The sequence below is a fragment of the Tamandua tetradactyla genome, chromosome 7 (assembly GCF_023851605.1).
Source record: "Tamandua tetradactyla isolate mTamTet1 chromosome 7, mTamTet1.pri, whole genome shotgun sequence".
Lineage (NCBI taxonomy): Eukaryota > Metazoa > Chordata > Mammalia > Pilosa > Myrmecophagidae > Tamandua > Tamandua tetradactyla.
Window position 1 is genome coordinate 112623897 of NC_135333.1, and position 17312 is coordinate 112641208.

The 17312-nt window shown below is 36.6% G+C and overlaps 1 protein-coding gene across 4 annotated transcripts in view; it reads right to left on the minus strand.

The window, feature by feature from the left end:
• TFCP2 (transcription factor CP2) overlaps positions 1-17312 on the minus strand; it is a 131425-nt gene that overhangs the window by 60533 nt on the left and 53580 nt on the right. The window contains exons 1-5 of one of the 4 annotated variants that reach the window (XM_077170919.1): positions 11065-11196; positions 6748-6772; positions 5679-5830; positions 4918-4994; positions 371-476 (exon numbers count right to left, since the gene is read on the minus strand). In XM_077170919.1, coding sequence (XP_077027034.1) covers positions 371-476; positions 4918-4994; positions 5679-5830; positions 6748-6772; positions 11065-11137 — 433 coding nt within the window. In that variant the 5' untranslated portion in view covers positions 11138-11196. Of the gene's footprint in view, positions 1-370; positions 477-4917; positions 4995-5678; positions 5831-6747; positions 6773-8994; positions 9143-11064; positions 11197-17312 lie in introns of those variants that run through there. The other 3 variants (XM_077170920.1, XM_077170921.1, XM_077170918.1) reach the window with 3 other exon arrangements.

Here is a 17312-nt window from a genome sequence, read left to right on the forward strand (position 1 = left end):
ATTCTCTGCATGATTTTTCTATAAAACTGCAACTGCTCTAAAATTTGTTAAATAAATAAATAAAAGACATAGCACCAATCTTGCCCTTAGCCATTAGTAAATTGTAGGGATTTGCAGCATCGTGGGAGAAATCCTGGCCCCTTATACCCACTATTCAAAACAAAATTCACCCTGAAATAATAGCTACAATTGTCATGGAAACATAGTGCCTGCAATAACAACTTGAAGTTCAGTAACACTTTATAAGTATGCCAGGTTCATGCTAACCAAGCCTCTGGAGCATTCTGAATCAAGATAAATGCCAAGTGAAGAAAACCAATTCTTACTCCACAGTTAAAAGCACTCCTTGGGCAACAGTCTCTAAACTCACCTATGTCAAGAATTCTATCTCCAGGTCGGTTCCACCTCCAGCCCTCCAGCTGCTGATGTTCAGTGTATTGTAGCCGTCTGTCATGGAATACTACACGGAATATACTCTAAGAGGAAGAAACAAAATTGAATGAAAGCAGGATTTCTTGAGAATTACTGATGACAAGGAAAACTAGCAGGAGATCCCAGTTGGTTTCTAGACACAATCCAAAACGATTTTTCTTAAGACCAGTTTTACTCTAAAACCCATACCACAGCAAGTACTATTTCAGGGTAAATTTTATAATTACTCAGATCTAATCTTTATATTTAATAAGCATCATGTTTAAAACTTGGCTTAAACACCAGTCCTGATGATAACCAGACATAAAGGACTCCTGTCTGAAATATTTCTACATGCCCCTACTGTTCCTATGCAATATCTAGCTCAGCACCTCAGATGCATATGAAAAACTCCTCAAGACCCCACTTGCTAATATATCATGCACTCTGTAAACAATGAGGTTAGGTAGGGTGTGTTTCTATCAGCTTTCCTTCTGTTATTCTTACTTTTTTAGAAATGTCTCAATCCCTCCCAACATCTTTTATAGCTGCTAACAAAACTCCTCTATCACAACTGTGCTGTGAAAATCTCAGCCACTACTGCCAGTCTAGATTAAAAGAACTTCCATTCATCAACTGTACTTTCTGTTTTCCTTACCACTAGATCAAGTATCAAAAGAGACACTGGAGTGTCTCTAAAGATATCAAGGTGGTTACTTTACCCCACCCACCAGAATATTACTGAGCCAGGACACTACCCTGGAAATAAAGTGGTAATCCTATTTCTGCTTTTCTGAAAAATCTACATGAATAGACAGGCTCACTCTAACTCAGTTTACCACTGGGTCAGCAAACTGAATAAGAGATACCAATCAAGACCTCTATGGAAACAAAATAATCTAGTCCAGCCCTAGCCCTGATCAAGGCAGAGTAAGATGCTTCAGGACTCTGTCCACCTAGAGAAACTCTGAATAACTAGCAAGAATAGCAGAAACATCTTTCTCAAGGCTCCAGAAAATAGTTAAAGGGCTACAGTAACAGGGGAAGTGCCAAATTAAGAAAAAGGTACTTAAAAACTGTAGGATCTCACGGCATACTGCTGGCTTCCCTCCTACCCTTCACCCACTTGGCACAGAGCCAGCCCACACTCTCAGTGTGGATTTCTGTTCCCAGTTCCAGAGCTTGCAGGGTAACCCTCATACATATACTGGGAACATGGTTGCCTGGCACAATCTATTGGGTGGTGGTCTAGAGACACATGATCCCAGGACTTGTCTTGTGTGTAGAAGACGGTTCACAGAGCTCCCCTATAGAATGCAGTGATGCAGTTAAGTTGTACTATGTAGGGCAAGGGATTGCTGACTGTAGGAAATACCATGTAGTGCCCAGGACTGCGAAGAAAAGGGGACATTCGTATCCATATAAATGGGGGAATTCCCAGGGTGATGTGCATATGCCCAAGAAAAGACACGTGTAGAAAGGATCAGGGAGGTCCCTAGGCTTTAGGTCAATCTGCAAAGATGGGGAATGGTGTTTTATTTTTTCCTTTTTTTCTTGGTTTGTTAACTTCTGGCATTCAAGGAAAGCTCTGTTACAGCACCAGCTGGATACAAGCTTAAGGAAGAAAAGCCTCAAAGTCTAAATTACAAAAATATCACACTAAAATATCAAAATGTCCAGGTTTCAATAAAAGATTTCAAAACATACAAAGAAACAGGAAGTGATAGCCCAGGCATGGAGAAGACTAAAGCATTAGAAACCATCATAAGAAGGATCAGAGCTGGGATATATCAAACAAAGACTTTTTAAAAATGGTTTGAAATATGTTCAAATAGCTAAAGGAGAACATAGACAAAGAACCAAAGGAAATCAGAAAAACAATAGATAAACACAAAGAAAATACCAAGAAAGAAATGGGAATTATGAAAAGTAACCAAACAGAGCTAATAATCACAGAAAAAAAAGGGATTCGATAGCAGATGGGAGCTGGCAGAAAAAAGAAATCAGTGAATTTGAAGATAAGGCAATTCAAATCATCTAGGCTAAGGAGCAGAAAGAGGAAATAATTAAGAAGAGTGAACAGAGTCTGTGGAACCTGTAGGACACTATTAAGTACATCAGTATATACATTAAGGGATTCCCAGAGGAAAAGAGAGAGGGACAGAGAGAATATTAAAAAGAATAATGGCTGAAATATAATGAAAAACATGAATATACACATCTAAGATGTTTAACAAACTCCAAACAGAATAAACCCAAATAGACATATACTGTGGCATACTATAATCAAACTGTTAAAAGCCAAAGATAAACAAAGAATTCTAAAAGCCACAAGAGAGAAGCAATATGTCACACACAAGAAAAGTCTCAGTAAGATTAAGTACCGATTTCTTATCAGAAACCATACAGGCAATAAAGTAGGGGCATGACATATTTAAAATTCTGAAAGCAAAACACTGCTAACCAAGTATTCTTTATCCAGGAAAATTATCTTTCAAAAATGTGGGAGACACTAGGACATTCACAGATAAACCACTGGACTAACCCTAAATAGATACTTAAGAGAATTCTGAAAGTTGAAAGGAAAGGGCAACAGACCATAGATCAAAGCTGCATGAAAAAATAAAGATCTTCTGTGAGACGCTGCTACATACAACTGTTAAAGAAACCAAAAAAGGGATCAGGCTTCAACTAGAGATAAGAATGAAGCCGATCTGGCCCAAACTAAGGTAAATCAGAATACAGGGGTAAGGATGACATTGTTATATTTTAGAACTTCATTTACTGTAGCATGAAACCAAGGGAAGAGAGGTTTAATTTGTCCAAAACCTAAATTTGCTGTAGCACATAATCTAACTCAACCTGTCTGGATAGCTCATTTAAGCAAACCAAAAACCCTCGATCTTGAGGCTTGTTCTTAGGAAGTTTATTTGTTAAGCAGAGAAGCTAAGCCCACCTGTAGTTAGGCCTAAGAGTTACTTCCAGAAAACCTCTGTTACAGCACCAGCTGGATACAAGCTTAAGGAAGAAAAGCCTCAAAGTCTAAATTACAAAAATATCACACTAAAATATCAAAATGTCCAGGTTTCAATAAAAGATTTCAAAACATACAAAGAAACAGGAAGTGATAGCCCAGGCATGGAGAAGACTAAAGCATTAGAAACCATCATAAGAAGGATCAGAGCTGGGATATATCAAACAAAGACTTTTTAAAAATGGTTTGAAATATGTTCAAATAGCTAAAGGAGAACATAGACAAAGAACCAAAGGAAATCAGAAAAACAATACAATAAGTATTTGTTACAATGCACTTTGAAATTTATTGCTTTTTGTATATATGTTTCATTTCACAATAGAAAATGTTAAAAAAAAAAAAAAGATCTACGAGGGTTATGACATCAGTAAATATAAATGCTAGTACTGTTTGTAACTCCACTTTTTACTTCTTACAGGATCTAAGAGGCAAATGCATAAAACGTTATGATCTATCAGTGGGTTTAGACTCATAATGCATAAACATGTAATTTGTAATAAGAATGGAGGAAGAACAGAGGGGGAACAGTGGGTTATAGGAACACAGTTTGTATATACCATTGAAGTTAGGTTGTTATCAAGGCAAGTGAGATTGCTACAAATTTAGGATGTTAAATTTAAACCCGATGATAACTGCAAAGAAAATATCAGAGAACGTGCAAGCTCATAGAACAGAAATTAGAGTACAGGTTGCCAGGGCTGGTTAGCAGGGGGAATGACACATTAATGCAAAATGACTATAGGGTTTCTGTCTAGGCAAATGGGAAAATTTTAGTAATGGAAGGTGGTGAGGGTACAGCAACATAGTGAATATGATTAATCCCACTGAATGGTATTCTTGGGAGTGATCAAGATGCGAAAATTTCTGTTGTACATGTTCTCACAACTAGAAAGAAAGAGCAACTAAAGAGACAATGAATTTTAAAGGCAATACATAATCATGGATGTAATCTAACAAGTGAGTAGAGAAGAGTCAAAAGGACATTACTGGACTATAGACTATAAACTTTATAATGATATTAGTTTCTTGAACTTGATAACTCATTTAAGGTAGATACATAAGTGAATATCCTTTGTTCTTAAGCAATGTACATGGCAGCATTAAATGTTCAAGGAGCATGATGTATATATACAACTACACCCAAGTGTTCAGAAAATGTATTGATAAATAGAAAGACAGATGGACTGACAGACTGGTGATAGAATGATATAGCAAATGTGATAAAATGTTAAAATTGGTAGATCTGGGTATCTGGGAGGATAGAGGAATACTAGAGTTCTCTGTATGGGGTTTGTATTATTTTTGTAATTGTCCTGTAAGTTTTAAAGCATTTCAAAATAAGAAGTTAAAAAATTTAAAACAAAACAAAACAAAACACAATATTACCCCCACACACACATCCCCACCCCACAAAATCCAAGAGTCAATAAAAGAATATTGTGCAGAGGAATGGTTTACTCATTTTCTCTTACCTTCACCAACTTGCCATTAATTTCTGGAAGTTCTCCTAGTTTCCTATTGTCTAGCATTCGGATTTCATAAGACTGTCCTAGAAGAAAAAACAATTATATATTATATTCATTACAAATTACCTTTGCATGATTCAGAAAGAATAAAATTAAATTTTTGAATTTTGTGTACAATGATAATTATCAGTATTGATAAGCCTTTAGTTTATGCTAGGCACTGTGCTAAGTACTTTCACATTTGTTGTGAGTTGTATTAATTAATTACAACTTAGAGAGTTGTATTATCTAAGGTATTATGAATCCCATTTTTACAGATAATGAAATTGAAATTTTAAAAGTTTAAGCAACTTGTCCAAGGCCATATAACTGGTAAATAATAGAACTGGGTAGGGTAATATTTCTCATTAGTACCCAATGGAGATATCCATGAAACAAGAATTAGAAAGACGGAGATAGGAGGTAAAAATGGGCAGGTAGACAAAAAGAAACCAGGGCGGCCCACGGTGGCTCAGCAGGTAGAGTTCTCGCCTGCCATGCTGGAGACCTGGGTTCGGTTCCCGGTGCCTGCCCATGCCCAAAAAAAAAGAAAGAAAGAAAAAAAAGAAACCAGTAATATATATCAATATATGCCATTAAAATTCAAATCCCTGAAGTAAGGTTTCTAATCTGAATCATTACATTTCTACATATAAGTGTACCTAATAAAATGTAATGAATCCAGAAGATCTGCACAAATATTAATGAATAAGGATCATTATTCTAACCTTGATTGAGATATGTCAGTGTTTCATCATGGAGTTTCACTGCTGGAGAGGTAGCAGCACAAAGCACATACTGAAAAGGTAGGATTTTATTCTCATTATCGGGAGGCAAATTTGACTCTTCCTGCTTGAAAATGGGCAATGCAAGGACATCACTGAAATAAAACAAATGACTTACATTAACATCTGATAATGGTGCAAAAGCAGTTTTATTTTTGAAACAATTTAACTTCAATCTGTCTTGGAAAACCATAAACATTACAAACTTTGGTGGAATTTCATCCAACCCTTCAGTTCAGATTACCTGCTGTGATATCCCCCGACCACACCAATGTGAATGAAGACAAATATTTACTGCTAAAACCAACTAAACATCCACTGTGCTCCTAGGAATCATAGACAGGGATTCCTAAAGGGACTCTTGAAAATTTTGTGCAGAGTGCCAAAATTTAGATTTTGGTTACTCATTAATAATAATGTATTTGTTTTCAGGTACCACCTACAAAATCTTCATAACTAAATTAATTGATCTATTCTAAAAGGCTAAAATAAGAGTCAGAATCCTAATACGCCACCTAAAAAGGACAAATCAATGGCAAGTATATATTTCAAGGTTAACTTATATTCTGTTGAATACAACTATTATATAGGTGTGCATACCAACTACCTCTTCTAAGAAAAACCTTGTTATATATGTTGACCAGTTTGTCCTAAACTTGCAAACCAAGGTGAGAGGTTCTAATTTTCAGTCCCTTAAACCTTGGCTTAGGCAAGTATTAGGCAAACACTCTGAATCTTCATTTCTTCTTCTAGAAAATAGGAATTTCATTTATTATGAAGAGCAACTATGTAAGAAAGTAATTTAAAAACCAGTGGATTAGTAATTAATATTACTAATATTACTATTAGTATATTAGATAATATACGGTCTCTAGAGAAGTAATGTCCTGATCAGCATTCACCCAAGACCAAATTTTAAAAGGAGCTTAAGAGATTCATGAAATTACAGGGTGTTTCCAATTACCTCAAGAGATGTCACAAAATTCTTTAAATAAAATTTATTTTACTTTACCTTAAAGAATATGTATATGTATTCACTAGAAAGATTAAAATGAAAAAGACCAACAAATTAATGATGGCATGGATGGAAGCAATCACCAAGTCTCGTACTTTGCCAATGGATATGCTACAACCACTTTAGAAAAAGGTTTGGCAGCTTCTTATAAAAGTAAATAGGCCCTATCTCTCTCTCAGCCAATACAGCAAGCAAACGCACCGCTCTCCCCTTCTCTACATGGGACATGACTCCCAGGGCTATAAACCTCCCTGGCAATGTGGGACAGAAATCCTAGAATGAGCTGGGACTCAGTATCAAGGGATTGAGAAAACCTTCTTGACCAAAAGGGGGAAGAGAGAAATGAGACAAAATAAAGTGTCAATGGCTGACAGATTTCAAACAGAGTAGAGAGGTTATCCTGGAGATTATTCTTATGCATTTTATAGATAACACCCTTTTAATTTAAGGTGTATTAGGCTAGAGGGAAATGCCTGAAACTGTAGAGCTGTGTTCCAGAAGCCATGTATCTTGAAGATGAATGTATAATGATATAGCTTTTGCAATGTGACAATGTGATTGTGAAAACCTTGTGTCTGCTTCTTTTATCTACGATATTGACAGATGAGTAGAAAATATGGATTAAAAATAGATTTAAAAAACAAATAAGAGGGGGAACAAAGACAAAAATAAATTGGGAGGGTGGATGGAAATACTAGTAGTCAATGAGAGGGAGGGGTAAGGTATATGGGATATATGATTTTTTCTTTTTTATTTCTTTTTCTGGAATGATACAAATGTTTGAAAAATGATCATAGTGATGAATACACAACTATGTGATGATATTGTGAGTACTGATTTATTCCATCTATGGATTGTATGTGTGTGAAAACTTTTTAATAAAAATATTAAAAAAAAAAAGTAAATAGGCCCAGCATTCCACTTACATTTATTTATCAAGGAGAAATGAAAACTTACGTTGACCCAAAGACTTGTGCATGAAATGTTCATACTATAAAAGCAAAAACGTAAAAGGACCCAAATGTCTTTGATTAAGAGAATGTACGCACAAATTGTGGTATATTCATGCAATGGAATACTACTCAGCAAAACAAAGGAACGCCACAACATAAACAACAAAAGAAGCTAGGCACAAAGAACACATACTCTGTGGTTCTATTTATATGATGTTCTAAAACAGTCAAAACAAATATGAAAAGTAGTTTTCTGGCAGTAGGAATTGACTTGGAAGGAACACAACCTTCCTGGGGAGATAAAAATGTTTTATACTATGATAAGTGTGTGTATTACATGGTTGCATCCATTTGTCAAAACCACTTGGCTGAAATTTGTACATTTCAATGTATATAAATTTACTTAAATGAAAAAAACTATAAAAAATCTATTTACTTAGTGGAGAATGGGAAATTGGTAGAGGCATAAATTGACAGGAGAAGTAGCATGTAGACAATTTTTAGAGTTGGATAATGGGTATAATTATGGGCTCATTATACTATTCGGTTTACTATATGTTTAAACATGTTTAAATTTTCCTATAATAAAAAGGATTTTTTTAAAGAAGGAAAAAAAATATGTATATGCCACAGAGTATTTCTGGGTACAAAGGAAAGGGCATAGGTACATGAAATGAAATAAACAGCTAAAACTCCTCCAAAAAGTTCAAGATCAACGATCTAGTGATTCTTGTCAACATTTCCACATTCAAAAAATAATGCATTCAATATAGGGGGCAAAATGACAGCATAGGGGCTTGGAATATAGTTTTGCCCACCAGAGCAGCTAGCAAATAGCCAGAAATGGTACAGAACAACTGCTGTGATAACATCAGTGACCTGACACACAGCACACACTAGTCTGGACCAGGTGGAATGGCTGAAATCCCACACAGAACTGCAAGTCCCCCAAGCCAAGGAGGCTGGCACTCGTCCCCCACAGGCACAGCAGGCTGGTTTCCTGAGGGAAAAGGAAACAGAGTCCTTACTAGCAGCAAGGGTTTACCACAACCAAGCTCCAACTGCAGAATTAATTAATTGACTAATGAAAATAGGCCCCCAGCACAGACATGCCTGGAATATACATTAAAGCAACTAGGAGTTTCTGCTCAGGCTGATAGGGGGCAGGGCTGGTGGAAAAAAAAAAAAAGAACCAGAGGTTTTTTGAGTTGCACAGCACAAAATACTGGAAAAGGGCTAGATTCTAAGAAAAGAGGACACTCAGAATCTGAACATACACAGAGCCACATACCAGTTCAAGCTCTTGACTGGTAAAAGCAAGGAGTCGGAGTTTGGTTCTGAAACCGCTCTTTTTTGCTTCTTTTCACATCTCATCACCTCATTAGAACTGCAAGCACTCTCAGGCTACAGCAATGCCCCAGTCAAGGACAGAACTAAGGCTTGTATGAGAGACAAAGTAACTAGTCAGATAAAAGGGGTTAATTACCTAAAGGCTGTGTCCTCCCCAAGAAAAGGGGGAGGTGGGACCCAGCTCAAGTGGAGGCCCACCTTCAAGGAATTCAGGCCCCAGGGGCTAGAAAACAAAATCAATCAAAGCCCACACACTACCTCACTTTTGTCTCAACCATGCCCCCATAGGGGTAGTCAGCTGAATTTAAAGGCACTGCAACATTTTAAGTTAGTGGGAAGCCACCAGCAGACAAGTGCCACATGGTGGGCAAGATAGGAAAAGCACAGAGTCTAGAGGCTTATATGATAGTCTAACAACCTGTCGGATCTCACACTCAGGGAAAAATGATCCTGGCTACTCGCTGCATCTGAGACATGGGCCTGTATGGTCTGAGAAAATCTGACTGGGGTCTACAATACCCGAGGAGATCCTCTTCAAAAAAAAAAAGGTTCCAGTGACTCAGTGGCAGAATTCTCATCGGCCATGCCAGAAACCCGGGATCAATTCCTGGAGCTCGCCCATGCAAAAAAAAATGCTCCAAATAGGTAGGGCAAGAAACAGAAAAAAAAAAAGAACTGAAAAATTCTCATCACTTAAACAGAACCTATGCTAGAGGTCTAGAATAAATTGAACTGAATGTCAAGGAACAGAGAGAGAACAAACCCATCCAGCAAGAAAACCCTAGGCAAAATAGTGAAAACAACTGCCAGAATAAACTGGTTAAGGAAATCAAATGCCTAGATGCCCCCCCCCCCAAAATAACGAGTCATAGGAGGAAAATTGAAGATTGGCCCAGTCAAAGGAACAAACCAAAACTTCAAATGAGATACAGAAATTCAAACAACTAATTCAGGATGTTCGAACAGACTTGGAAAATCTCAGCAAAAATCAAATCAACGAGTTAAGGGAGGATATAAAGATACTGGGCAAACATTAAGAAGAACTTGGAAGTTTAAAAAACAAATTGCAGAACACATGGGAATGAAAGGCATAATAGAAGAAATGAAACAAACAAAAAATAGAAACCTACAACAATAGATCTGAAGAAGCAGAAGAAAGCATTAGTAAACTAGGTCTGGACAGCTGAAATCCAACACACAAAAAAAGTACAGGGACAAGAATGGAAAAATATAAGCAGGGTCTCAAGGAATTGCATGACAACATGAAGGACATGAATGTATATGCTGTGGGTGTCCTAGAAGGAGAAAAGAAGGGAAAAGGAGCAAAAAGATAAATGGAAGAAATAATCACTGAAAATTTCCCATCTCTTACGAAAGACATAAAATTACAGATCCAAGAAGTGTAGCATACCCCAAACAGAATAGATCAAAATAGACATGCTCCAAGATGCTTACCAATCAGACTGTCAAATGTCAAAGACAAAGAGAAAATTTTGAAAGCAGCAAGATATAAGCAATCCATCACACATAAATGAAGTTCAATAAGATTATGTGTGGATTTCTCAGCAGAAACCATGGAGGCAAGAAGGAAGTGGTATGATAAATTCGAGATTCTGAAAGAGCAAAACTGCCAACCAAGAATTCTATACACAGAAAAACTGTCCTTCAAAATGAGGGAGATTTCGCAGGCAGGCGTCATGGCAGCAGAGAAGAAGGATCCTCTGAGCTTTGCTTCACGGTTTACAGGAGTAGCAGCTCAGGCTCCTCGGACCAAGACAACAGCGAACCCAAGCGGATGAATTACAGGGCCCCAGATCCAGTGAAGCCCACAGGCGGCAGAGGAAACAGCGCGCAGAAGCGCCTGCGGGACCCGATGAGCCGCTCCGGAGCGTGACTCGCCCGGCCTTTCTCTACAGTCCCCTGAACAAGCAGATAGACTGGGAGAGGCACCTCGTCAAGGCCCCTGAGGAGCCTCCGAAGGGATTCAAAATATGGAAGTTAAGCTATGTACCTCCTGAGACCCACACTACTGAGAAGAAACCACCGCCCCCAGAGCTGGATATGGCAATAAAGTGGTCAAACATATACGAGGACAATGGTGATGATGCGGCACAGAACGCTATGAAAGCCAGGCTTCTACCGGAAGGGGAGGAGACCGTGGAATCCGGTGATGATGAGAGAGATGAGCACACTTGTAAAAAGCGCAAAATGGAACCAGAAGAACCATCAAAGAAGAAAAAATGAAAAACAACAAATGACAAGAATTTCTGGACTGCAAAACTTGTTGAAATATTTCTTTTGCCAGATTATTGCATTGGTATTGTAAATTATGACACACTATCTCCTTGAAAATAGTACTCCTGTTAATAAGTATTGCTGCAGGAACTTTCCAATTAAAGAATTTATTTTTTATTTAAAACTTGATTGTATTGCATTGAGTCTATAAATTAATTTGTGTAGGATTGACATCTTAACTGTATTTAGTCTTCTAATCTGTGAACACAGTATGCCCTTTCATTTATTTAGATCTTCCAATATTTCTTTTAACAATTTATTGTAGTTATCTGTGTATAGGGCTTTTGTTTCCTTAGTTAAATTTATTCCTAAATATTTGATTCTTTTACTATTGTAAATGGAATTTTTTTCTTGGTTTCCTCCTCAGATTGCTCATTACTAGTGTATAGAAACACTACTGAACCTTTGGGTGTTGATATTGTACCCTGTCACTTTGCAGTATTCATTTATTAGCTATAGTAGTTTTGCTGTAGATTTTTCAGGATTTTCAACATATAGTATCATGTCATCTGCAAACAGTGAAAGTTTAACTTCATCCTTTTCAATTTGGATGCGTTTTACTTCTTTTTCTTGTCTAATTGTTCTGGCTAGAACTTCCAGCACAATGCTGAATAACAGTGGTGATACTGGGCATCCTTGTCTTGTTCCTGATGTTAGAGGGAAAGCTTTCAGTCTTTCACCATTGAGTATGATGTTTGCTGTGGGTTTTTCATATATTCCCTTTTTCTTGATGAGGACTTTCCCTTTTGTTCCACTCCTATGAAATATTTTCATCAAGAAAGGATGTTGAATTTTTTCAAAGCCTTTCCTGCATCAATTGAGATGATCAGGTGGTTTTTCTGCTTTGATTTGTTGATATGGGGTATTACATTAATTGATTTCTTATGTTGATCCATCCTTGCATGCCTGGAATAAATCCCACTTGGTTATGATATACAATTCTTTTAATGTGTTGCTGAATTTGATTAACAATTATTTTGTTGAGGATTTTTGCATCTATATTCATTAGAGATTGGTCTTCTTGTAGTATCTTTGCCTGGCTTTAGTAATAGGGTGATATTGGCTTCATTGAATGAGTTAGGTAGCTTTCTGTCCTCTTCAATTTTTTGTTCTTTTTTTTTTTTTCATGGGCAGGCACCAGAAATCGAACCCGGCTCTCTGGCATGGAGGGCAAGAAATCTGCCTGCTGAGCCACCATGCCCCACCCCCCTTCAATTTTTTTGAAGAGTGAGCAGGATTGGTACTAATTCTTTCTTGAATGCTTGGTGGAATTCACATGTGAGGCCATCTGGCCCTGGACTTTTCTTTTTTGGGAGCTTCTTAATGACTGATTCAATCTCTTTACTTGTGATTGGTTTATTGAGGTCATCTGTTTCTTCTTGAGTCAATATTGTTTCTTCATGCCTTTCTAGGAAGTTGTCCATTTTATTTACATTGTCTAGTAACATATAGTTGCTCATAGTATCCTCTCTTTACCTCTCACTCTCTGTCTCTCTCTCTCTCTCTCTCTGTCTCTCTCTGTCTCTCTCTCTCTCTCTCTCTCTCTCTCTCTCTCTTTCTCTCTCTCTCTGTCTGTCTCTCTCTGTCTGTCTCTCTCTCTGTCTCTGTCTCTCTCTCACTTTCTCTCTCTCTCCCTCCCTCCCTCCCTCCCTCCCCCTCCCTCCCTCTCTCTCTCCCGGTCAGCCTAACTAAGGGTTCATTGATTTTATTGATTTTCTCAAACTTCTGGTTTTGTTGATTTTCTCCATTGTTTTCATATTCTCAGTTTCATTTCTTTCTGCTCTGCTCTTCATAATTTTTTTCCTTTTGTTTGCTTTGAGGTAAGTTTGCTGGTCTTTCTCTAGTTCTTCCAAATGAACAGTTAATTCCTCAGTTATTGCTCTTCTTCTTTAATAAAGGCATTTAAGGCAATAATTTTCCTTTTCAGCACCACCTTTGCTGCATCACGTAAATTTTGGTGTTTTCATTTTCATTTTCCATGAGATGTTTACTGATTTCTTTTGTAATTTCTTCCTTTACCCACTGGTTATTTAAGAGTGTTTTATTTAGGTTCATATATTTATGAATTTACTGGCTCTCTGCCTGTTATTGATTTCTACCTTCATTCCATTATGATCCAAGAAAGTGTTTTGTATGATTTCAGTCTTTTTAAACTTATTGAGACTTGCTTTGTGACCCAGAATATGGTCTATCCTTGAGAATGACCCATGAGCACATGAGAAAAATGTATATCCTGCTGTTGTGGGGTATAATGTTCTATCAATAACTGTTACATCTAGTTCATTTATTGTATTATTCAAAATCTCTGTTTCTTGATCCTGGTATCTCCCTTCTGATGTGTGAAAGTTCCCCCTGCAATGTGGGGAGAAATCCTGGGATGAGCTGGGACCCAGCAACAAGGAATTGAGAAAACCTTCTTGACCAAAAGGGGGAAGAGGGAAAAAAGAAAAAAATAAAGTATCAGAGTCTGAGAGATTTCAGAGTTGAGAGGTTATCCTGGAGGCTATTCTTACACATTATATAGATATTCTTTTTCAGTTTATGATGTATTTAAATGGCAAAGGGAAGTACCTGAAATTCTAGAGCTGTGTTCCAATAGCCCTGTTTCTTGAAGATGATTGTATAATGATATAGTCTTTACAATGACATAATGTGACTGTATGATTGTGAAAACCTTGTGTCTGATGCTCCCTTTGTCTAGGGTATGGACAGATGAGTAAAAAATATGGGTAAAAAATAAACAAATAGGAGAAACAAAGGTTAAAATAAATTGGGTAGATGGAAATACTAGTGGTCAATGAGAGGGGGAGGTAAGGGGTATGGTATGTTTGACTTTTTTCCTATTTTTTTTTTCTGGAGTGATACAAATGTTCAAAAAAATGATCATGGTGATGAATACCCACCTATATGATGATATTATGAGCCATTGATTGTACACCATGTATGGAATGTTTGCATGTTAAAAATGTTTGCTTTTATATGTTGTTTTATCAATAAAGATATGAAAAAAAGGGAAAAAATCTGTTTCTTCATTGATTCTCTGTCTACATGTTCTATCCATTGATGAGAGCAGTGAATTGAAGTCTCCAACTATTATGGTAGAGGTGTCTATTCTCTTTTCAGTGTTGTCAGTGTTTACCTCATGTATTTTGGAGCACTCTGCTTGGTACATAAATATTTATGATTGTTATGTCTTCTTGTTGAATTGTTCCTTTTATTCACATATAGTGTCCATTGTCTATTTTAGTTGTTTTACATTTCAAGTCTAATTTGCCAGGTATTAGCATAGCTATTCCTGCTTTTTTCTGGTTGTTGTTGAATGAAATATCTTTTCCCAAGCTTTCACTTTGAACCTGTTTTTGTCCTTGGGTCTAAAGTGTGTCTCCTGCAGACAGCATAGAGATGGGTCCTGTTTTTTTTTTTTAAAGAGAGAGGGAGGAAGGGAAGGAAAGACAGAGAGAAGGAAGGAAGGATGGAAGGAAGGAAGGGAGGAAGAAAGGGAAACATCTTTAAACATTTTCTTGTTTTATTGTATTTTGTTTGTTTGTTTGTTTTTTACATGGGCTGGGGCCGGGAATCGAACCGAGGTCCTCCGGCATGGCAGGCAAGCACTTTGCCCACTGAGCCACCGCGGCCCGCCCTGTTTTTTTTTTTTTTAAATCCATTCTGCCAGCTTATGTCTTTTGGTTGGAGAGTTTAATCCGTTAATATTTAATGCTATTACTGTAGAGGCAATACTTTCTTCTGCCATTTTGTCTTCTGGATTTTGTATATCACATCTAATTTTTTTTCTTTTACCTTTACTGATAGTGTTCTATTCTACATTCTTCTCCAGACCTCTCTCTCCTACCTTTTCATATCTGTCTGTAGTGCTCCTTTTAGTATTTCTTGTAGAGCCAGTCTTTTAGTCACAAATTCTCTCAGTGAATTTTAATCTCTCTCTCTCTCTTTTTTTTTTACCATGAGCAAAATCCTTTAATTCTAGAAGTTTACAGCACTTGTCCTTAGTGGGATACTACAGTTGATTCAAGCATTATGTTCCTGTCTCAATCCATAAAACACAGTAGCTAATACATACACTTTCAAGGACTTTTACAAATTTTAATCTACCTGATTCATGTTCCTGACTAAACACATTGTGGGGCTGGTGGGGGTGGGGAGGGTGGAGAGAGGTACAATTAGAGTGGGTTTTTAAACTCACAAATGCCTTTGATTTTTCTTATTCATTATATGTGTGGTGTCCTGTAATTGACTAATCTCTTAAAGGTATACAAATTATGGAATAATTGGAGCAGTATGTAATCTCTCCATTTTTACCATTCAAAATGTCACAAACAACTGCACTGCATTTTGGACTATAGAACTCATATCAAAGATGGCATCTTCCTGACTCCTCTTGTTCGTTTTATTAAGCCTTATTATAAGCAAAACATTTAAAAAGAAGCTGGAGAGAAAAAAGATGTAGAAGAGTTGCAATAAATATAAACCAAAAATGTTAGTATAATTATGTCCCAGATATTGCATATATCAAAAAAATTATATTGCTTATATGAAATTCAAGATTAATTTGGTATGCTGTATTTTTATTTGCTAAATCTAGCAACCCTTTGTATAAAATCCTTATCTTCAGGAAATTTACTATTTAACAGGAAAATTAATAATCATAATGTAAGGCATCTATAAGTGCAGTTAATACAGTCAGAGGAGGAAAAGATCACCGCTAATTATTATAGAAAAATAGTTGGGAGAGAGCAATTAATATAGTATTGCAAGATAAGTAAATTTTGATTAGTGCATAAGTGGTATAGTTTGATAATTTTTAAGTTCAAGTATCTTCCGTTAAATCTGAAATTCACCCTCAGTAGTTGTGTAACCTCGGATAAGTCAATCTCTTGTAAAATGAGATTTACAACACCTATGTTACTAGGTTGTTTGAAGATTGGAGATAACATATGCACAAAGCACCTGGACATAGGAGGCACTCCTTAAATATAATACTATTATAACTTAAAATGTCGCTTGGCAAAGAGGGTACTTGGCAGACAAATATTCAGATGTTAATGTTATGCAGTTATAGTCATATGTAATATGTAATTTTATTTCCATGATCTATTTACACTGTACAACAATTTTGAAGAGCACCCTACAAATTCACAGTACATTACAATATATTTACTTTTAAAATATATTCCTTTATAAAAGGTTCATAGAACATTGACATGTCAACATGTGACAAAACTTTCAAAGCATGTCACCAATTCTGTGATATCAAGAATGCTTCCAAGTATTTACTAATTTCTCTTGCAATTTCTTCTTTGACCCACTCGTTGTTTAAGAGTGTGTTGTTGAGCCTCCACGTATTTGTGAATTTTCTGGCATTCCGCCTATTATTGATTTCCAACTTCATTCCTTTATGATCCGAGAAAGTGTTGTGTATGATTTCAATCTTTTTAAATTTGTTAAGACTTGCTTTGTGACCCAGCATATGGTCTATCTTTGAGAATGATCCATGAGCACTTGAGAAAAAGGTGTATCCTGCTGTTGTGGGATGTAATGTCCTATAAATGTCTGTTAAGTCTAGCTCATTTATAGTAATATTCAGATTCTCTATTTCTTTATTGATCCTCTGTCTAGATGTTCTGTCCATTGATGAGAGTGGGGAATTGAAGTCTCCAACTATTATGGTATATGTGTCTATTTCCCTTTTCAGTGTTTGCAGTGTATTCCTCACGTATTTTGGGGCATTCTGGTTCGGTGCGTAAATATTTATGATTGTTATGTCTTCTTGGTTAATTGTTCCTTTTATTAGTATATAGTGTCCTTCTTTGTCTCTTTTAACTGCTTTACATTTGAAGTCTAATTTGTTGGATATTAGTATAGCCACTCCTGCTATTTTCTGGTTGTTATTTGCATGAAATATCTTTTCCCAACCTTTCACTTTCAACCTATGTTTATCTTTGGGTC